At 39.8% G+C, this 23287-nt stretch overlaps 1 protein-coding gene across 1 annotated transcript in view; it reads right to left on the bottom strand.

The window, feature by feature from the left end:
- The window catches only part of SPATA16 (spermatogenesis associated 16), a 245750-nt gene that overhangs the window by 6755 nt on the left and 215708 nt on the right, over window positions 1-23287 (bottom strand). Inside the window, 1 exon segment of the mRNA XM_045166072.1 lies at window positions 23072-23155. Coding sequence (XP_045022007.1) covers window positions 23072-23155 — 84 coding nt within the window.

The following is a 23287-nucleotide window of genomic DNA, read 5'->3' as shown; positions in this document are numbered from 1 at the left end:
AGGTATGAGTTTCTGATAGTGCATATTGGCTGCAAGTTCAAAAAAGTTCAACTGTATTCCCTGGTTAACCAAAACTGACCTGATTATAAACTACAATGTTTAAAATGTGTCTCACATGTATACCTGTGCAAGATTCATTTTGATATTTGGCAAAACTAATACAATTATGTAAAGTTTAAATATAAAATAAAATTAAGAAAAAATGTGTCTCAATGGGAGTAGTAGTTCTCTCCCTTGTCTGGCCGTGTCCTGTCTCATCTGGGCTGTGATGCTTGGTGCTGGGTATGTCCAGGTTTTAACTCCAAACTTGATGAAGAAAAGCTGGAGGACCTGGAGATGTTTACTGGGGAAAGAGAAAACATAACAGGAATCTGCAGTATCTTTAGTGATATGTGAAGGGGTGATGAATTTGTTGTGTTAGCTTACATATTTGAAAGAGAGTACCATTTAGAATTACAATATGAGTTTGAGTCTCATTGCTTTCACTGGTGTTGTAACTTAACTGCTGAACTTTAATTTTTCTCTTCTCTAGTGTAAATCATGAATTAGTTATAATCAGACTTTATTTACAGGGTTTTAGTGAGGATTAAATGGCTTGATGTTTATGGAAAGCTCTTCATAAACGTCTAAGTCCTCCACAAAGATTATAATAGCACATTGTGTAGTGTCTGGTGGTTTCATATTAGGGTCTCAATAAATATTTGTTGAACTGGTAAACAGCTGAATGAGTACTTCAGTGAGTAAAAAAATAGATATTATATTGATATTTTCACAACTGTGTAAAAGTGGAAGGTGTGGGATAAGGTATGGTGACCCTCATCACCAGACACTGGAAATCAAACACTAGATGACATTTATGGCAAGTGAATTATTCGGGTCATGTGTGACCAGGGGTTGGATTAAATAAACTTTAAAGTACTACTTTAATGATGTTATTTTTGCCTGGATTCACTGTACAGAAATGTGCTCAGTGGAAGCAGAATACATTGCCATTTGCCTTGTACCACATTGAAAGAGCACTATGGAAATGAGAGGGAGCCAACCATTTCTGCTGTATTAGTATTGCATGTAATGCAAGATATCGAACTGGTTGATATAAACATCCATAGATATTAGGGTTCTCAGTACTTCATTATATTTCACTTATAAAAGCATATCCATAAGACCTATAACTTCTCTAGATGTATCAACATTTTATCTTGCATCCGAAGGACTCCTATTATGGATTAGCTTAAGTGTAGATTATAGCATACTTTATTTCTTTCTCACTCTATAACTGGATCAGATTATTCAATCATCAGATTATTCTTCTTCTCAGTTAATGATTTTTTTATCATATCAAAATTTAAGATTATTCTACTAGTTCTAGGATAAAATGCAACATTTTTACAGATTAAAATGTTCTCCCTCACAAAGCCACTTCAGAGTAACTTTCAGTACAGGCATAATAAAAAGTACTTGGATATTTTCTCTGATAATCTTTTACTGTAAAATTGGTTTGTATCTTATGTGTAGGGGGCAAGTGTGGGGATAGCCTGAAGTCAGGAGAGCTTCTATGCACTTGAGAGTTTTCTTGTGAAGGAGGGTTGCTGCTGCCTCACTATGATTTGTGGGGCTGACTATGGTTTCATTTGCACAGAGATCCAACCTATTTTTATTTGGTAATTGAAGGCCTGTGAGCCAGAGGCGGAAGCAATAGTACCACTTTCCATGTCTTATGTAATGGCTGGCCATGAGACCAGAGGCATTGCTGGGCAAGAAGCTGAGATTTAGGGCGTAGAGAGTTAGGAATGGGGACAAACTAAGGAAAAAAATGTCAAGAAGCTCAAAATGAGTGAAGCTGGTGGGAGATGGTAACAGAAAGGGGCACACATTAGGACAGCCTCGGCCTAATACAGCTTTGAAAGGGGAGCCATTCAGATGTGATGGAGGGAATAGAGAATCACTGTGAAGATCTGGGTGTCCCTTTCCCCCCCAAAGTCATTTAAAATCAAATACTACTGTAATGAGTTGAATTTCATTCCCTCAAAATTCCTGTGTTAGGGTCTTAAGCCCCAGTACTTCAGGATGTACTCTTATTTGGAGACAGGGTTTTTATAGAGATCATCGAGTTGAAATGAGGTCTTTGGGGTGGGCTTTAACTACAATGACTGGTGTCGTTATAAAAATGGGATATTTGGAGACAGTCCCTCACACAAGGAGAATAACTTGTGAAGATGAAGGCAGTGGATGGGGTGATGCTCCTAGAGCCAAGGTGTGGTAACCACCAAGGTTAAGCAAACCACCAGAAACAAGGGGAGAGGCATGAACTGGTTCTTCCTCACAGCCCTCAGGAGGTACCAACCCTGACGACACTTTGAATTTGGACTCCCAGCCTCCAGAACTGTGATGATAAACTTCTGTTGTTCAAGTCACTCAGTTTGTGATACTTTGTTATAGCAGTCTTGGCAAATTAATGCAACTATAGACAATCCCTGATTTATGATGCGTCAACATAATTTGTTGACATAATTTTTTGACCTCTTGGTGATGCAGAAATGATATACATTCACTGGAAACCATACTTTGACTTTGGATTTTGATCTTTTCCTGGGCTAGGAGTATAGGGTCTGATACTCTTGGAGTGCTGGGTGGTAGCAGTGAGTCAAAGCTCTCCGTGAGTCACAGGATCCCGAGGATCAACACTGAGATGTTTATTTACTTTTTAGGCTGCACTACTGTGCAGCATGTGGGATCTTATTTCTCTGCCCAGGGGTGGAACCTATGGCTCCTAGATTGGGAACATGGAGTCTTAACTACTGGACTACCTGGGAAGTCCCTAACCCATACACTTAGAATTGTCCTGTCCCCAGACAGTCATTCTAGTGGTCACTCTCAGTACAGTATTCAATGAATTACAGGAGCTGCTCAATACATTTTAAATGGGCTTTGTGTTAGAGGATCCTGCTCAACTGTAGGATGATGTGAGTGTTCTGAGCACATTTAAGGTAGGCCGGGCTAAGCTGTGATGTCCAGAAGTTAGGTGTATTAAATAATTTCCAACTGATGGTATTTTCAGCTTATGTTGGGTTTATAGACATGTAACCCTATTGTAAGTTTAGGAGATCTGTACTAAGCCATAAAGCTCAATTAGGTTCTGATTTTCTCCTCAAACATGACTGCTGATTTCTACCTTTCACTTTCCTGCTGGTTTATGTTGCCTGCTTTGTGGGTGCCCCCTGCACATGCTTAGCATGTACCTTGGGAAGCAGTGTGGGTTTCTGTTGAGTAATAGCAGTGAGAGGAACGTGATCTCAAACATAAATGCATGGTTAAATTACAGCAAGAAGGAAGACACTGTGCTTGAAATAGGATTTCCTATCAGTCGTGTCCAACTCTGTGCAACCCCATAGACGGCAGCCCACCAGGCTTCCCCGTCCCTGGGATTCTCCAGGCAAGAACACTGGAGTGGGTTGCCATTTCCCTCTCCAACTCCTAGCGACCCCATGTACCGCAGGCTACCAGGCTCCTCCGTCCATGGGATTTTCCAGGCAAGAGTGCTGGAGTGGGCTGCCATTGCCTTCTCTGATTGGATTTCATGTAGTCTGGATTAAGGAGAGACAATTAAATATGTTTATAGGGGTTTGTATATGTTCATGCTTCAGGGATTGGGTGCTCAAAGGATTTTTTTTTTTTAATTAAGCTTTTAAAGAAGCCTTGTAAGAAGACAAAAAATAGATAAAATAATAATTGAATCTTTGGGAATAAATATCATGTTTCTACAACTGTAGTGGTGGTTATAGAAGGATATATTTCCAGCAATTTGCAATGTGGAGCAAAATCCTCTTGGCAAAACAGCCGTTTAATCCACCATAGTGGATTTCATAACATTAGTTTTCTTGCTATCTTCCAGTTTAGTTTCCAGACCAAATGCTTTTAAATATTTATCATCCAAAATGGTTTGAATTGTAATTCTTATTAGAATGATAATTGTTTTCAAAGAGGCTTGAAATTAATTTCTAAAATAAACTTTAATTTCTGAAACAAAGTTGTTTCTGCTGTTCATAATACAGCAGTTTCCTTTAGCTTTTGGCTAGCATTCAAACAAATAGCCTCATATTTCTCCATTTTAATTTAGTGAATTCTGTATGTTGGTATGATAGTCATAAAAGTACAATGTGGAAATGTAAGGCATTAGATGCCTGTGATATATTACAAAATACGCAAAAAAACTTCTGTTAAACTATATTACCAATTTCTAATTGAAAATCCCCATAATAATAGCACTTGTAAAACAAATTTAGTGTAGAGTTAGAGTACAATTATGAAATCTTGCTATCACTTTGTTCTTAATGTATCATGGCTTTTTAAAAATTTATTTTCAACACTTAATGGCATAATTTATTTGAAAGTTGGAGTACACATATTTTAAACTTTTTCTTTTGAGATAATTGTGGATTCACACACAGTAGTAAGAAGTAATACAGGAAGAATCTGTGTATTCTTTATGCAGTTTGTCCCCACAGTAACATCTTATAAAACTTTGGTAGAATATTACAGCTAGGATGTTGACGCTGATACAGTCAAGATACAGAGCAGTTCCATTACTGCAGGATCTCTTGTGCGGCTCTTTTATAGCCACACCCACTTTCCTCCTGCCCCACCTCCTTAACCCTTGGCAACCACTAATTTGTTGTCCATTTCTATAATTTTTTCAGTTTAAAAAGGTATTATATATACACATATACTTAAGATATATACATAGTTGAATATATTGTTGCTATTATTATTGCATATCTTTTCTTATATGCTGCCCACTTTATCCATTGGAGCCCTTAGCATATTAATCATTGTTGTGTTAAATTTCTAGTCTGACAATTACAACATCTCTGCCATATCTGCTTCTGATGATTGCTTTGTCTCTTCAAATTGTGTTTTTCACCTTTTGGTTTGTCTTGTAATTATTTTCTTGATAGCTGGACATGATGTACTGGGTAAAAGGAACTGCTATAAATAGACCTTTAGTAGTGTGAGGAATCAAGATTGCCAGGAGAAATATCAATAACCTCAGATATGCAGATGACACCATCCTTATGGCAGAAAGTGAAGAGGAACTAAAAAGCCTCTTGATGAAAGTGAAAGTAGAGAGTGAAAAAGTTGGCTTAAAGCTCAACATTCAGAAAACAAAGATCATGGCATCCGGTCCCATCACTTCATGGGAAATATATGGGGAAACAGTGTCAGACTTAATTTTTTTGGGCTCCAAAATCACTGCAGATGGTGACTGCAGCCATGAAATTAAAAGACGCTTACTCTTTGGAAGGAAAGTTATGGCCAACCTAGATAGCATATTCAAAAGCAGAGACATTACTTTGCCAACAAAGGTCCGTCTAGTCAAGGCTATGGTTTTTCCAGTGGCCATGTATGGATGCGAGAGTTGGACTGTGAAGAAGGCTGAGCACCAAAGAATTGATGCTTTTGAACTGTGGTGTTGGAGAAGACTCTTGAGAGTCCCTTGGACTGCAAGGAGATCCAACCAGTCCATTCTGAAGGAGATCAGTCCTGGGATATCTTAGGAAGGAATGATGCTAAAGCTGAAACTCCAGTACTTTGGCCACCTCATGCGAAGAGTTGACTCATTGGAAAAGACTCTGATGCTGGGAGGAGAAGGGGACGACAGAGGATGAGATGGCTGGATGGCATCACCGACTGGATGGATGTGAGTTTGAGTGAACTCCGGGAGTTGGTGATGGACAGGGAGGCCTGGCGTGCTGCGATTCATGGGGTTGCAAAGAGTCGGACTCAACTGAGTGACCGACTGAACTGAACTGAACTGAACTGAATGTGAGGAGAAGGCTTCCTTTGTGGCTCAGTTGGTAAAGAATTCACCTGTGATGCAAGAGTCCGCCTGCAATACAGGTGACCTGGTTTTGATAACTGGGTTGGGAAGATCCCCTTGAGAAGGAAATGGCAACCCACTCCAGTATTCTTGTCTGGGAAATTCCATGGACAAAGGAGCTTGGTGGGCTACAGCCCATGGGGTCGCAAGAGTCAGACAGGACTTAGCGACTAAACTACACAGTGTGAGGAGAGGGGAAGCATTCTACAGCTCTAAGATTAGATTTCAGTCTTTTACTGAACCCATGCCTTGAACTGTGAACTTCACAAGTGTTCCTCAGTTCCCCACCTACTCCTCCTTACATGGGACAGGATGGCTAGAGTGGGCTGGAGTTGGGTATTTTCCTTTCCTAGGTCACTTAGGCCCTGATGATACACCAAAAGGTATGCTCTGTTTAACTGGTTTCTTCTGAGGGCAAGCCTTGCTAAGAAGGAAAGAGTGTTTTAGTATATTTCAGAGTGGTTCCTTCCAGAGGCCCAAGGGGATTTTTCTCTGATACTTAGCATTAACTCCTGGAGGTGAATTGCATAATATTGCATAACTCCTAGACTGGGTCCCCTTAGAGTTTGTAATACTCAGAGTTGTCTGCATTGAGTGTCCAGCAATTTGTCAATTATAATTCCAGCTTCACAAAGCCAGTATTGGTTCCCATAGCAGTTTCTGCTTGTAAGTCTCTGCTCCAGAAAGCCATATCTCCCTGTATTAATCCGTTAGTCTCTTCCATCTTTGGAGCAGTGTTTTGTCTTGTGTCGTCCACTGTCTCATCGATCCAAGAAGAATTACTGACTTTTAGGATAGAGTGGTGACTTCCCAGCTCCTCATATGTAGAACCAAACACAGAACTCCATGTATATTTAGAATCATATTAAATGATGTTGTTATTTTTGCTTGAATCATCAAACATAATGACGAGGACCGTCTGCTGTTTTTAATCATATTTTTGCTTGTGTTCTTTCACTTTTCTTGATATTTTAAAGTTCTTTCTTTTATTGTTTCCTTTCTATTTGGAAATTTTCTTCAGCCTCTTTTTTTTTTTTTTTTTTAGAGTGAGTTGGCTGATGACAAATTCTCTTAGTTTTCCTTCATCTGAGAATGTCTTGATTTCCCCTTAATTCCTGAAAGCTATTTTCACTGGGTGTAGTATTCTGTGTTGACAATTCTTTTCTTTCAGTATTTGAAAAATGTACCATTTACTTCTGGTCCCAGTTTTTTTAACTGAAAAATTCACTGTCGTTCAAATTGTTTTCCCCCTAATAGTTAGTGAATCATTTCTTTTTTGCTGCTTTCAAGATCTGTCTTTGTCTTTAGTTTTTAGAAGTTTGACCATGCTGCATCCTGGTGTGAATTTGAGTTTATCTTATTCGGGGTTCACTGAAATTTTTCAGTCTGTAGTTTCTGTCTTTTGCCAAATTATGGAAATTTTCAGCTATTATTTCTTAAAGAACTTTTTCATTCCTATCCCTTTTCTCCTATCTTTCTGGGATTCTGATAACATGAATGTTAGATATGATGTTATAGACTCACAGCTCCTTGAGGTTCTTTTTATTTTATTTTCTGATCTATTTTCTCTGTTGTTCCAGTTGGGTAATTTGTATTGTTTTATCTTCATTTCAGACTTCCCTGCTGTCTCAGTGGTAAAGAATCCTCCTGCCAATGCAGGAGATGTGGGTTCTAATCCTGGATTGGGAAGATCACAGGAGAATGAAATGGCAACCCACTCCAGTATCCTTGCCTGGGAAATGCCATGAATAGAGGAACCTGATGGGACAGTCTATGGGACCGCAGAGAATCGGATGCAACTTAGTGACTAAACAATCTTCATTTCATTGATTATTTCCTCTTCATTAGGCTGTTGAGCCCCTCCACTGAGTTTTTCATTTTAGTTATTGTATTTGCAATTCTAAAATTTCTACTTGTTTCTTCTTATGTCTTCCATTTCTTTGCTGAGTTTCTGTCTCTTTTTTAAAGATATTTATTTATTTTTGGCTGTGTTGGGTCTTAGTTGTGGTAAGCAGGCTCTCAGTTCTGGCACTTAGGCTTAGTGGTTGCAATGTGTGAGCTTAGTTGCCCCATGCATGTGGGGCCTTGGTTCCTAGACCAGGGATTGAACCTGTGTCCTCTGCCTTGGAAGGTGATTCTTAACCACTGGACCACCAGGGATGTCGTCTGTCTCTATGTTTTTAAATTGAAGTATAATTGATATCCAATATTAGTTCACAGGTGTACAACATAGTAACTTAAATTTTTATAGATTATACTTCATTTATAGTATGAAATATTAGCTATATTCCCTATGCTGTGCAAGATATCCCTGCAGTTTATAAATGGTAGTTTGTACCTCTTAATCCCCTACCTCTGTCTTGCTGATCACCTTCCCTCTAGTTTATTTTCTATATCTGTGATTCTCTTTCTTTTTTGTTATATTCATTTGCTTTATTTTTTAGAGTCCATATATATATATATGAATAAATAAAGTATTTTTCTTCCTCTGACTTATTTCACTAAGCATAAAAGCTGTATATTGTCACCCTGTTTATTTAACTTAGATGCAGAGTACATCATGAGAAATGCTGGACTGGAAGAAACACAAGCTGGAATCAAGATTGCCGGGAGAAATATCAATAACCTCAGATATGCAGATGACACCATTCTTATGGCAGAAAGTGAAGAGGAACTAAAAAGCCTCTTGATGAAAGTGAAAGTGGAGAGCGAAAAAGTTGGCTTAAAGCTCAACATTCAGAAAATGAAGATCATGGCATCCGGTCCCATCACTTCATGGGAAATAGATGGGGAAACAGTGGAAACAGAGTCAGACTTAATTTTTTGGGGCTCCAAAATCACTGCAGATGGTGACTGCAGCCATGAAATTAAGATGCTTACTCCTTGGAAGGAAAGTTATGACCAACCTAGACAGCATATTCAAAAGCAGAGACATTCCTTTGCCAACAAAGGTCCGTCTAGTCAAGGCTATGGTTTTTCTGTTGGTCATGTATGGATGTGAGAGTTGGACTGTGAAGAAGGCTGAGCGCTGAAGAATTGATGCTTTTGAACTGTGGTGTTGGAGAAGACTCTTGAGAGTCCCTTGGACTGCAAGGAGATCCAAGCAGTCCATTCTGAAGGAGATAAGCCCTGGGATTTCTTTGGAAGGAATGATGCTAAAGCTGAAACTCCAGTACTTTGGCCACCTCATGCGAAGAGGTGACTCATTGGAAAAGACTCTGATGCTGGGAGGGATTGGGGGCAAGAGGAGAAGGGGACGACAGAGGATGAGATGGCTGGATGGCATCACTGACTCGATGGACGTGAGTCTCAGTGAACTCCGGGAGTTGGTGATGGACAGGGAGGCCTGGCATGCTGCGATTCATGGGGTCGCAAAGAGTTGGACACGACTGAGTGACCGATCTGATCTGATCTGATACTCTCTAGGTCCATCCACATTGTTGCAAGTGGCAAAATTTTATTCTTTTTTATGGCTGAGTATGTATCAATATACATAAATACATATAGACACACAATGGAATATATGTATATATATGCCACATCTTATCTATTCATTTGTTGATGGGTACTTAGGTTGTTTCCATATCTTGGCTATTGTAAATAATGTTGCTATGAACATTGGGGTTGCTATGATCATCTTTTAAAATGAATGTTTATGGGTTTTTTTTTTATATATACCCAGAAGCGGAATTGTTGGATTATATGGTAGTCCTACTTTTAGTTTTTTGGGGAACCTCCATACAGTTTTCCATAGTGGTTGCAGCAATTTACATTCCCACCAATAGTGTACAAGTGTTTTCTTTTCTCCGTACCCTCACCAATATTTGTTATTTGTATTCTTTTTACGATAGTCATTCTGACAGGGGATCTCATTGTGGCTTTGATCTGTATTTCCCTGATGATTAACCGTGTTGAGCGTTTTTTCATGTGCCCATTAGCCATGTTTGTATTCTTTGGAAGATGTCTATTCTAGTCTTCTGCCCATTTTTAAATTGGGTTGTTTCTTTTTTTGATATTGAGTTGTATGAGCTGTTTACATATTTTGGATGTTAACCTGTTATCAGTCATATTATTTTCAAATACTTTTCTCCCATGAAGTAGGCTGTCTTTTTTGTTTTGTTGTACATTTACTTTGCTGTGCAAAGGGTTATAAGTTTAATTGAGTCCCATTTATTAATTTTTGCTTTTGTCTTCTTTGTATTAGGAAACAGATCCTAAAATATTGCTACAATTTACGTCAAAGAATGTTATGCCTATGTTTTTTTTCTTGACGTTTTGCTTTCTAGTCTTCCATTTAGGTCTTCAATCCATTTTGAATTTATTTTGGTATATTGTGTGATAAAATGTTCTAAGTTCATTCTTTCACATGTAGCTGTCCAGTTTCCCCACCACCACTTAGTGAAAAGATTGTTTTTCCCCAGGCATATTCTTGCTTCCTTTGTTGTAGATTAATTGACCATAGATTTGTGAGCTTATTTCTGGACTTTCTATTCTGTTCCATTGATCTATGTGCTAGATTTTTGTGCTAGTACCATACTGTTTTGATTACTGTAGCCTTGTAGTGTAGTCTGATGACGTTTTACAATTTGTTTTAAGATGTTTCTAATAGCTTAGACATTTTTATGATGGCCTCTTTAAAATCTTTGTCAGAATAATTATAATAGCTCTAACATCTTTATGTTAGCATCAGTTGATTGTCTTTTATCATTCGATTTGAGATCTTCCTGTTTCTTGGTATGATGCGTCATCTTCAGTTGAAATCTGGACATTTAGGGTACTAATATTATGAGATCTGGATCCTATTTAAGTCTTCTGCTTAAGCTGAATTTTTCTGACCATGCTATGGCAAAAGATGGGAGGGGCATTGCCTCATTACTGACAGGTGGGGATAGAAGTTCAAGTTCTACACTCAATCTCCATTGACTTGAGGAAGGGGTTCCTCATTACTTTCGGATAGGGATGAGCATTCAAACATTCAAGCTCCTCACTATGTTTGCACTGATAACTCTCTAGCAGTACTTCATCACTACTCCTTATGTGGCCTTCACTGACGTCACATTGAGAAGGGAAGTTCATGATTGTTGGGGGCTGGTGAAAATCCTGACCAGCTACTAGGCCTCCTCTGACACCATACCTAGTGGGGATGAACATCAGCCCCCCATTTGGTTTCTTTGACACCAACCTTTTAGGGTGGGAAGGCTGAGACACCTTATTATAGCCCAATGAAGGTAGAATTCTAACTCCTCACTTGGGCTTTGCTGATGTGAATGGGGGTTTGGATTTCCTTTTTTTTTTTTTTTTCCCCTGTAGTGTTTGGCTGGAGTAGAATGATTATTTGCCTAAGAGCTTTCCATCTTCAGTGGTTCAGAGGTTAAGAATCTGCCTGCAATGCAGGGCACCTGGGTTGAATCACTGGGTTGGGAAGATTCCCTGGGGGAGGAAATGGCAACCCACTTCAGTATTCTTATCGGGACAATCTCATGGACAGAGGAACCTGGCAGGCTATAGACCATGCGGTTGCAAACAAATACGACTGAGTACTGAACACAGGCTGCCTTTTTCCTTGTCCTTTGGCTGGAGGGAGCAGGATTTTGTTGGGGTTTTTGTTTTGTTTGTTTCTGTGTTACTAGGTTTCATCATTAAGTGTGGACTGTCTGAAGCAAAAAATAAGTAAATAAAAGAAAATCCAGTGAACTCATCACCATGTTATTGCTCAGGACTCTAGGTCATTTCTCTTTTCATCCCACCTTTCAGTGTCTTATATTTGTTTTACATATAATGTCCAAAGTTGTGCTTAATGTGAGGAATAGGGAAAAGCATGTCTCCTCCATATTCCTGTAAGTGGAAGTCCTCCGATCATGGCTTTAAAAAAAATAATTTCTGACCTTTATTCCTCAGGAAGATGTATTTTTATTTCTTGAATCTGTTTTCTCAGTTGCTTCTAAAGATTTTTATCATTATGATGATGTGAATAACTGAGGCTGAAAGGGGTATCCTCTCCATCAGAGGTATAAAAGCTTCTCGATTATCTTTCAATTCAATAAGAAAGACTAACTTTATCCTGTCTCTGGGTTAGGCTCTCTAATTTAGGTCCAAATTTCACTAGCCACCTCATATTCTCCAGAATCTCTTATCCAGCAAAAAGCCATTTAAGCAGTTATAGGGCTTCCCTGGTAGCTCAGACGGTAAAGCATCTGCCTAACAATGTGGGAGACCTGGGTTTGATCCCTGGGTCGGGAAGATCCCCTGGAGAAGGAAATGGCAACCCACTCCAGTATCCTTGCCTGGAAAATCCCATGGACTGAGGAGCCTGGTAGACTACAGTCCATGGGTTCGCAAAGAGTCGGACACGACTGAGCGACTTCACTTCACACATATGTTTTACACACACAGTTTTGATGATGCTAAGAGATACGGGTGTGTTGGTGCTTGTGGCATTTGTGTGTGTTTTACATCATGGTGATGTTCCTTCCTCCACATATACACTTTAAGAAAGTTGTAATCAGAATGATAAATGATCCATACCTTCCTTTAGGGCTGCATGTAAAGGCAGTTTTATTTTGCCCTTCTCCAAAAGATGAAAGGTCTAATGAGTCCACTATAAATGACTGAATGAGCCACAAGTCAATTACTCTGAACTTGTTAATCCTACTTTCAATACAGAATGGAAGATGTCCTATGGTTCATTTAGCTACTAAGTGGTGTAAGCTGAATATTTTGTTATTCTTCAGAATTACAAAGAATTGCAACTTAACCTATAAATACATTGCTGGCTACCAAGCAAAGGAGATACTTAGGTAATTTAGAGACAGTAACTTTTAGGATGAATGGCAAACTCATTCTTCAGTTCAAATGAAATTGAGATATATGCTCCCCTCCCTTGCCCCAGAATATTTCACTGAACTTCTGAAAGATGTATTTAGAAACGTTTTTACAGAGATAAAAATACTAGTAGGTTTGGAGTAATATGAGTATTTCCAATTTCTGTTTCAGTCACTTCCTTATATTATTAGCTCACTAATGGGACAGGCAGGGAGGGATTCCTGGAAGAGGAAGAGTAAACAATGTGCTGTCCAGTCTCGAACATATGCCTCTGTGCTGTGAGGTAAGGTTTGCAGGGGTTACAGGAATATGTGCTTCTGAAATTGTGTTTTCATGGAGATCCTGGTGCATTTCAAAGTGCTTAGTTAATGCACCAGAAAGTGTAAGCCATAGTAGAAATACTACAGGAATGACCAGACTTCCAAGCTGTTCTCGTGGGGTTCTGCTGTTGCAGGAAGAAGGAAAATGATGAGCTCTCAAAGCAACCTAAACAGATAGGTCTATAAAGGGAGACATGGTGAAGGAGGACAATAAGAGTACCATGTTCCAGGGGCTAGTGGGTACTGTGCTTCAGCTTTGGTCATGCATCTGCTGCAAAGCAGTCTGGGTAAATCACCATCTGATTCTATGAGCTGTGATCTAGAATAGGATGGCTTGCAATCCTCCTATCATCACTCATTGCTGAAAAGCAGATTCAAAGATTGTCTTCTTGGTTGTCTTATGGAATCTGAGCTTGGGTCAGGCAGTGTTCTTTGCACCATTAAATTTTAGTAGCTGCATTTGGTTTAACTTGAGTGTTCTAGTTAATGACTAGGAACAGAGTCTTTGACCCAAACAAACTTGATTCAAAACCGAACACTGTCCCTTTAACATAGGCTTGTTTCCTTGTTAATTCTACAAAGCTCTTTCCCTCATTTTCCAAAGGAGAGATAATGACATCTCTCATAGGATTGTTGCAGTCATTAAATATGATAACTTCTTGTTGTGCTTCACATATACTAAGAGATCAGTATTCATCATTATGATATTTGTCATCACCACATTATTCATTTTTTATCACATTGTTTATTTAGCTGAAATAATTTTTTCTATAGCCTGTTTCCATTGTAATAGTTATTCAAAAGCAAACTTTCAACAGACTAACATAGTTTAAGAATTTGTTGGATATCACAGTATTTTATTAAGTATGTGAGGACCTAATCAATGGCTGATTAGTTTTGTCTAACCCTTGATAAACTCCTGGTTAAAAAGGCACAGTTTCTAGATTCATGCTCCCTAGATGAGAGCCATGATAGATCCGACTCCTACACAGAAATGTTTCTGCTGCAGAAATTTCTTGCAAAATCATCAAAGTTTCAGAATACTTTTAGCCAACAAAGTATATGAGAGATATTCTCAGTTTTGGAGGAAAGGCCGAATACAGGTGGAAAGTGAGTGACTAGCAAATGCAGCTACTGAAAATGTTTAACAAATTAACCACATACTTTTTCCTTTAAGTCAGAGGAGAAAGATTTTGTTCGATTTAAGTGGTGATTGAAATTCACCATGTATCAATATTTGGAGTGTTGCACAGTGGCCAGGGGAGATGTCCAGAACTGAGGCTCTCGGCTTTCTCTGCTTGCCAGGCTAGACGTGGCTTTGCTGTCTGTTTGAGGAAGGTCCTCCCTCCGGGTCTGACGGTTGCAGGGCTCAGCCTCTGACCACAGTCAGGAGGGTCTGCCAGGGCTTTGGCAAAGGCTCCTCCACTACAGTTGCCCGTTTAGACACTTACTGGCACAGACTCATTGTCCCAGGAATTGCAATGATTTATTTTTTCCAGGCACCTGGCCTCTTCAGCCCCTTGGGCCTTGCCTCCCTGCCTCCTTCCCCTCAGCATGGTCAGCAAAAGAGCACTTGGGTTTCTGTGCATGATCTGCATTTTGCCATGGACGAAACTGCTTAGCAGTGCTCAGAGCACACACCGTAAAGGAATTTGGGGATATGCTAATGAAGAAGCCCATAACCAGAAGCGGAAAAGATTCATAATCAAATTGCAGTAAATCTGTGGAGACTCCTTAAAGAACAAGACACACAGGAAAAGCTTGATTGCTGAAAAACTGCTTTGCAAATGAGTGGTATGGTTGCTGAATCTTTGACAAGATGGCAGTCCTGTCAGACAGACACAACGGCAGGCCCCAACTGCGTATTAGCCCAGATGCCTGGCCAGTGAAAGATAGATAGTGCCACACGTGTAGTCTCTCCCAGCAGAGTTGCTGGAAATACTCAGGTTTGAATGCTGATGTGGAAAGTAAACAAAATGCTCCGATTTGTTCTTTTCTCTCCCTCTTGGTTAGTTAACTGCCCCAGCCCATCTCACCAATTTGTGCTTTCCCCTGCATGGTCTGCCCATGTCAGCAGCCTTGCATAGAACAGAGTTGCTAACTGATATACAATTCTATCCCCCTTTTATCTTAAAAAGCAAATGAATGAATCAATGAATGTCATTTCTGTTTGACAGTGAGTATGATTTATAAGTTAAGATTTTGAGATAAAAAGGAACCCCCAAAGCTAAATATTTTATAATAAATTCACATGGATGCTTTAAGCTTTAAAGTTTAAAGATATCCACCTAAACTCCATTTGTTAGATTCATGAAGGATTATGATGTACTGTGTTATATTTTATTATTTGAAATTTTAAGGTAGCATTTTTTCTCATGAAAATTCATAGGATTATGATTAGATGCCAAAGTATCTCTCATTACTTTTAAAGTAACAAAGTTTTATTTCTCTTTATTTAGTCTCAAATCAGATCTAGAGGCATATCAGAATAAGACAATATTTCATGTCATACCAGATTAAATTTTGATCTTCACAGTGTGAAATTTAGACTTTGTAAATGAAGAGCCAATAACTTTGTCTTCTGAATTGTAGACAGTGTTGCTTAAATGTTTCTCTAAACTGAGTCTCTGGTGAGAAGAAATAAGAATGTTCCAACTTAACAGTTGGCATCTTTTTTTTCTTTAAAAAGACTCCTTTTTCTACAGATTCCTTTTTCTATTTCCTTCAGGTCTAGTGCATTATGGGTCTTAGGATTCAAGGCACAGTAACACAAAATCATAGACCCTGAAGTTATTAAGTATGTGAAGACACTGTATTTCTCAGTAGGCTGTGATTTGCCTAAGATCCCACAAGTGGGACCTGAATTCATGGTCAAGAATTTGTAGATTGAGGCTTTGTATAGTTTCTGGTTATAGTTGGAGAACTAAGGAACAGCTGAGGAGGAGCCTATACCCGTGGATTACAGAGGGAGACTAAACCAAAAATTCCTTAGTGACCTCTTTGGCTCAGACTGAAAGAACTTTATTTTAAGAACTGAAGATAGACAAACTGGACAGATTTTACTTTGATTGGAGGTCACCATAATTCCCCTTTTGGCCTCATACCTGAATGCTCAGCCATACATAAAATAATGCTGGTTGGTTGGGCTTTTTCAGTTGCACAAAGCTTGGACTTCTCTCAAGAAAGAGATTAGGTTCTAAGGGCAGATCAAATCCTGACTCCACCACTTACTGACAGTGGGATTTTAGGAAAATTGCTAAACTTCTCTGTTTACAATAAATTATGCCTTTTACCCTATGTGAGGGTTAGTGAGTTGGTGTATATAAAGTGAATAAGAGTGTTGGCTTGTATTAAGAGCTCAGTAAACATTAATTCTTCTTTCATTTTGATGGTCTGACTTTCAAAAGACCCAGTTTTTCAGAGCAGAGAGGGGATTTTGAATCTTAGTTCATTATCCTTATTTTACAGATGAGAAAACTGAGGCCTGGAGAAAAGACATGGATTCGAGCTAATTTGCGACAGACCCAGGTCTCTGAATGTTAGTTCAGGATGTTTTTTTTACTGTATTAGCCTCCCTGTAAATAAACTTTTGTTCTTCTTGTGGATAGAAGGCAGAATCTGACCACTTCTTATAGCCACTGGGTTCAGGATTCAAGCCACCAGTATTCCTCTCCCGTATCACTGCCGTTACCTCCTAACTAGACTCCCTGACTCTGCCCTTGCCCTCTTCAATGTGGTCTCAATTCAGCAGCTTAGAGTAGTTTTTGTTTTTGTTTGATAAGGCATGACATCCTCTCCTCTCTCATTTCATCTCCTATTACTCTTGTCATTCTACTCCAGTCACCTTGCTCTACTTGCAGATCCTTGTACCTGGTAGGCACTCTCCAATCTCAGGGTCTCACATTTGCTGTTTCCTTTACTTGGAATGCTTCTCACCAGATATTTGCATGGTTTGCCTTTTTTTCAGATATTCATTCAGTCATCACCTCAGCGAATCCTGCCCTGACTATTCTATTGCAGTTGCAATCATCTGCTACTCTCCATTTTCCTTTCCTGGCATGTGTTACTTATATTCCATATTTCTTTAGATAGTTTATTGCCTACTTTTCTCTAGCAGAATGCAAATATCATGAGGGCACAGCTTTTTCATGGCTGTATCTCCAATGTCAGGAACAGTGTCTGCCCCTGACACTGATTGCAGGAATGAGCAGTGTGGTAACAGGACCTGTTATTCAAAAGGGTGTATTTTCTCAGATATTTTTGTTACAGACTAAAGTTAAGCAAAGTGTGATACTCTTATTTAAAGAATCCTATTGTGGCAAGGGACTTTCCAACATGAGAAAATTTACCGCACCTTTTTAAAAAACATAATCTGCTTATTTTTGTATTTGTACAGCTAAACCAACATACATATATCTTTCTGGAGTTAATTACTGGAAAGGAAATATTCTGTAAAGCCAAACCAAAACAAGAGTCACTTTCCTAAAACTCTATAAAGAATATACAGTGTTTTAGTTCTGGTGAATTGGAAAATAAACACAATTGTCACACTCTTTCTCTTTCTGGGTCCTTAGAGAAATCTCAAAGATAACAAAATACAGACAGGAGGTCAGCACTCATGAATCAGATTTCATCTTGATAGTCTTTTTATAGACCTATAACAAAGTGGAGCTCTGAAAATTGTGTTAGGTAATAGGGATTCTGACAGACCCTTTAACTCCATGGAACTGGGAGGTGCTGCTATAATTCTGCTGCTTCAGATGAAAATTTCAAGTGTTTTCATTAGGTACAACAGCTGTTTCTATTACAGATAACAGATCTCAGAGGTGGTGATGCTGATATCAACTTCTAGTGGGCTCAGAACATAGTGTAGCTTGTACAATTAGCTTTTTTTTTTTTTTAATTATTTTTTTTTCTGCACATGCAAATTAACTCTGTAGCAGTAAAAGGAAATTACTTACTTGCTACCGGAATCGTCTGAAAGTGATACGATCATGCTTTGTAGTGTCGCATTAACCAAATTAAAAGCCCTTGGGAAAAATTTGGCACCCTGTTCCTTCCCATTCACATCTTCCTAAAGATCTCTCAGGAGCTTCCATTTAGAAAGCTGGGATCATTATCAGGGCTTTTAATTTGCAAAGATTGGCTGCTCACCAGTGAGTCTTTCTAGTTACCCGGTGGCGGGGTGGAGTGGTTCTGAGGTGTTCCAATCTCAGAGGCCTTGAACTTGACTATTCTCCTGACTCCTGCTTGCTTGCAGATATGTTTTTCAGTCTGGGGCCTCGATCCATGGCTCCACTGCTAAAGCTTATCTCTTAAGACGAATGCTATCACCTCATTCTCTCCACAAATGTACATATCACTCCACTTGGAAAAAGTGCAATCTGTTTCTCCAATCCTGTGACTCAGGGCTGGCCTAGGACTGCTGTGATCGATAAAATGTGGTGACAGTTGCTATCCTAGACCTGGACTAGTCTTTTAGAAGACGGATGGCTTTTACTTCCTTTTTCTTCAGATACTTCCTCTTGGAACCCAGCTCTTGTGCTATTTAAAGCCTAATTCACATGAAGAGGCCATATTTAGCCACTCCAGTCAATATCTCAGCTGACTAATATCAGATATCAACCATATGAGGGAATCATCCTAGAGTCCAGAACATTTTAGCTGTCAGGTGACTCCAGCCCAAGGCGCAGAAGTCATCTGATTGAACTGCAGGAGAGATAGCAAGCAAGAACCACCTGGCTGAGTCTAGTCAACCCATAGACCTGTGGGAGATAATTTTGTTCTAAAGCACTATATTTGGGATGATATTTAACACAGCAGTAGAGTAACTGCAGTGAGGACAAAGTGTGAAGCTGCTGGCTAAGTTCTCCTGTGAATGTGGACATCAGATCACTAGCTTAGGGTCAGGTGAAACTTTGCCTACAAAGTGCAGGCAGGTGTAGACAAACATCAATCCCTCTTCCCCCTTTTTGGCTGGAATTTCATAATTGGACTATTCTGTTATCTCTTGGATTTGTAAATATATATGTTTACTGTACAAATGCAAATATTTCGTGGAGGGATACTGGTTTAAACCAGGGTCCAAGGGTACAGCAAACTTTTTTTGTGTAGGGGGCTTCCTTGATGGCTTGGATGCTAAAGAGCCTGCCTGCAATGCAGGAGACCCAGGTTCAGTCCCTTGGTGGGGAAGATCCCCTGAAGAAGGGAATGGCAACCCACTCTAGTATTCTTGCCTGGAGAATACCATGGACAGAGGGGCCTGGAAGGCTACAGTCCATGGGACCACAAAGAGTCAGACACAAACTGAGTGACTAACACTTTCACTTCACTTTTCAGATAGCAACTATTTTAGGCTTTGTGAGCTATATGATCATCATGGCAACTATTCAACTTGGCCAAGGTGACATAGATAATACTTAAATGAATGGCATGGCTATGTGTAGTAAACTCTATTTACAAATATAAGTACATGGTTGGTTTTGGACCTATGGGCTCTAGTTTGCTACCCTCTGTGCTAACAATTCTTTCTGTAGTAAGCACAAATATTTAATTATATTGCTTGACTCCCATGAGCCTTAGGTTTGGTTTACCTCTAGCTTTGGTTTGCCCTATCATTCCTTCTTAGTCTCCTTTGTAGAGTTTTCCTCCTAAATTTGAAATGTGCTCCTCAAAGCTGTTTTATCATTATTTGCTCTTTCTCTGCCATGCCACTCACTCAAGTGATTTCAGTTATCACCAATTTGCCAATGATTTAGAAATCTCTCTCTCTATTCAGTCTTCTATTCAGAACTCCAGACTCCTGTATTTCATCTTGGATATCTTGCCCTAGTTTCAATACCCTAACTTCAATGCTCTTTTTGTGCCAGCAACCCCATGGACTGTAGCCCACCAGCCTCCTCTGTCCATGGAATTCTCCAGGCAGGAATACAAGAGTGGGTAGTCATTCCATTCTCCAGGGTATCTTCCTGACCCAGGGATCAAACCCAGGTCTCTCACACTGTAGGCAGATTCTTTACTGTTTGAGCCACCAGGGAAATCCAGTTATTGGCCTTTTGTCCCTTAACCCCAATGGGGCTTCCCTGATTGCTCAGTTGGTAAAGAATCCACCTGCAATGCAGGAGACCCCAGTTCAATTCTGAAGTTGGGAAGATCCCCTGGAGAAGGGATAGGCTACCCATTCCAGTATTATTGGACTTCCTTGGTGGCTCAGCTGGTAAAGAATCCACCTGCAATGCAGGAGACCTGGGTTTGATTTCTGATTTGGGAAGATCCCCTGGAGAAGGGAAAGGCTACCCACTTCAATATTCTGGCCTGGAGAATTCCATGGGGTCACAAGTCAGACAAGACTGAGTGACTTTCACTTTCACCCTTTGATGCTGGGGCTGGAACTCCGTAAACTCCATTTCTGTTTTGCCCGCTCTTTGTCTCCATCAACAGGGGGCGATAGAGGGACACTGTAAAATCAAGGGAGAAAGGACTGCAGACTTCCTGTCTTCCTGGGGTTCCTGTGAGCATCTATTCAGTAAAGGTTCTTTGCTCTAGAAATAAACATTCTTTTCTGTAATAGCTGTGAAATCTAGTTTTTCCTAAAGTTGCCAAATAACCTCCATTAAAACTGCTTTCCTTCCCTCCCCATCAGCAACAGTGGGTTAATGCCCCCTCCTCAGAAGTCTTTAATGACCCCTCCTCCAAGCTCAGGGACACTGGCACCAGCTAAACAGCACCTCCTAAGTAGGAGATCTGAGTTGCGGCCCAGCCGGGTCCCAACTCCAAGTTTCAATAATTGCAATCTCTTCCCTTTGATTCTTCAGCCCTTAAGGGATAGTAGGTGTTTCTTTTAACAGTTCCATTGTGATAAATTGTTTTCCTTTTCAGTTACCTAAATTTTCATACCCAGTTAACCACCCTGTATATTAACTTTCTTTTCAAATGCCTGGTATGCTTTCTGTGGACTCTGAAAGTGTTTATGTTCTCAGCCAAAAGCTGCTTCTTTGAAGTGTTTCCTTCCTTCCTTTGCACCAGCAAACCTCTCCCTATTCCCCACCTGGTGGCTCAAGCCCAAAGTCTGAGCATTGTTCTAACTTTTTCTGTCGTCTAAACTCCCATCTGCAATCAGTAAATAAGGCCTGTGGATTTGCTTCCTGAATATTTCTTATATCTGTCGGCTCCTCTCCATCTCTGTGCCCACCAAAGTAGATCATGCTACCACCTTATAACTGACCTCCCCAGATTTCTGTAGCCTCAGTTTGTTATCCCACTACAGCCCTAGAAATGTCTCAAAAATATTTACCACATAAATACTTCCTGAAACATTCTAAATCCTGAACATAATTTATAAGACCTGTGATTTGATTTCTCCTGCCTTTGCACTTCATTTTAAACCATGTTCCTTGTTCCTTTGTCAATTTTACCATGCTTTCTTAGCATTCTTGGTACAAGCTTTTCTCTTTGTGTAGAAATCTCCCTTTTCATCTAGATAGCTACTACTATCTTTTGAATGTTTTATAAATATCACTTTCTCAGAGATGGATTTTCTGACCTCTCAGACCAGATTATATTCCTCTATTTGTTCCCATAATCACTGAACATCTACTTTTAAAATATAATATTTATAAACGTTTAAGTAGCTGCTTCTTTCCTAGGTGGTAAGGCCTATATAGGTAGGGGCTGTGTTTGCCTTGCCCAGCAAAAGGTCCATAACACACAATAATCTTTCAGGCATAGTAGATATTCAACAAATTTAAGATGAGTTCAGTTGATTTCTGTTCTATACACTCACATTCTGTTCTATACATTCATATACAATGTTGTATATATTCAATTCAGGTTCTCTGAATTGATTACAGAAGAGACACATTTCTGCAAATGCATCAAAATCCCTCTTGGATGACTTTACCTCTTAAACGGAACAGTTGTTTTCTTCTCACATCTCCTGACTCCAGTTTTCCCTTTGCGAGTTCTTACCATGATTGGAGGAGACTGAGTGGGGAGTCGGAGAAGGCTATGGCACCCCACTCCAGTACTCTTGCCTGGAAAGTCCCATGGACGGAGGAGCCTGGTGGGCTGCAGTCCGTGGGGTCGTAAAGAGTCAGACACGACTAAGCGATTTCACTTTCACTTTTCACTTTCATGCATTGGAGAAGGAAATGGCACCCCACTCCAGTACTCTTGCCTGGAAAATCCCAGGGACAGAGAAGCCTGGTAGGCTGCAGTCCGGGGTCGCTAAGAGTTGGACACGACTGAGCGACTTCACTTTCACTTTTCACTTTCGTGCATTGGAGAAGGAAATGGCAACCCAATCCAGTGTTCTTGCCTGGAGAATCCCAGGGATGGTGGAGCCTGGTAGGCTGCCGTCTATGGGGTTGCACAGAGTCAGACACGACTGAAGCGACTTAGCAGCAGCAGCAGCAGAGTGGGGAGTACATTGATCAGAATTTATCACTTTCATCTGGACTGTAAACCAACACTACTCCTTCCTACATTGTCAGAAGGTCTTGTGGTATCACACAAGTCTCCTGAGTATCTGAGGCCAGGTGCATCTCAGGGCTTGTTTTGTGTAACTCAGGTAACCAATGTAAGAGATGTTCTCCTACTTCTAACAACCAGTATGTCATTTCTTCACCCCAGACATCAATGTGCTAGTTTTCTTCTAGTTCCCTGAAATGCAGCCATTATTCCTCAAGTGCCAGTTACAGGAGAAAGGGTTGGGGAGCAAATTGAAACATTGATGAAGGGGCTTTAAATATATAAAATAACCAATAATGAGGGAGCAGATAATGAAAATGTAACATGAAAATGAGCATGATAAGAGGCCCCAAAAGTACAGGACCACAGTCAGAAATGCAGCAGACCTGAAGGAACAAATTAAATAAATGTCCACATTTCATCTTGGTTATACTTCCAGGGAATGGGCTGCATTTGTTTTAAGAAGAAAACCACCAATAAAACAAGCTGAGAAACTTCCTTTTATCTTGAAACAGATTTGACCCCAAATGGATATTTTCTTGGAGAAGAATATATCTTTTTTTCCTCCAGCTGAAAGGTTTACCTTTTGAATTGTACTCCACACACGTTCTTTATCGTTTCTTCTTCCTTCAAGGGTGTCCATGGCGTCCGCCATTAGTGACTGCAGCTGTGGAGATAGAAACGATCATGTGGATCACCCAGAAATAACTTCTCTAAATACACAGATTAAAACCTAATTAAAAAATCATTTGCACGCTGATGATTTTATTACTCATCTTTCCGACAATGAACGCCGCCA

This window comes from Bubalus bubalis, chromosome 1, assembly GCF_019923935.1.
Source record: "Bubalus bubalis isolate 160015118507 breed Murrah chromosome 1, NDDB_SH_1, whole genome shotgun sequence".
Lineage (NCBI taxonomy): Eukaryota > Metazoa > Chordata > Mammalia > Artiodactyla > Bovidae > Bubalus > Bubalus bubalis.
Note: the sequence above shows the minus strand (reverse complement) of the source record. Positions and strands in the feature narration are given on the sequence as shown.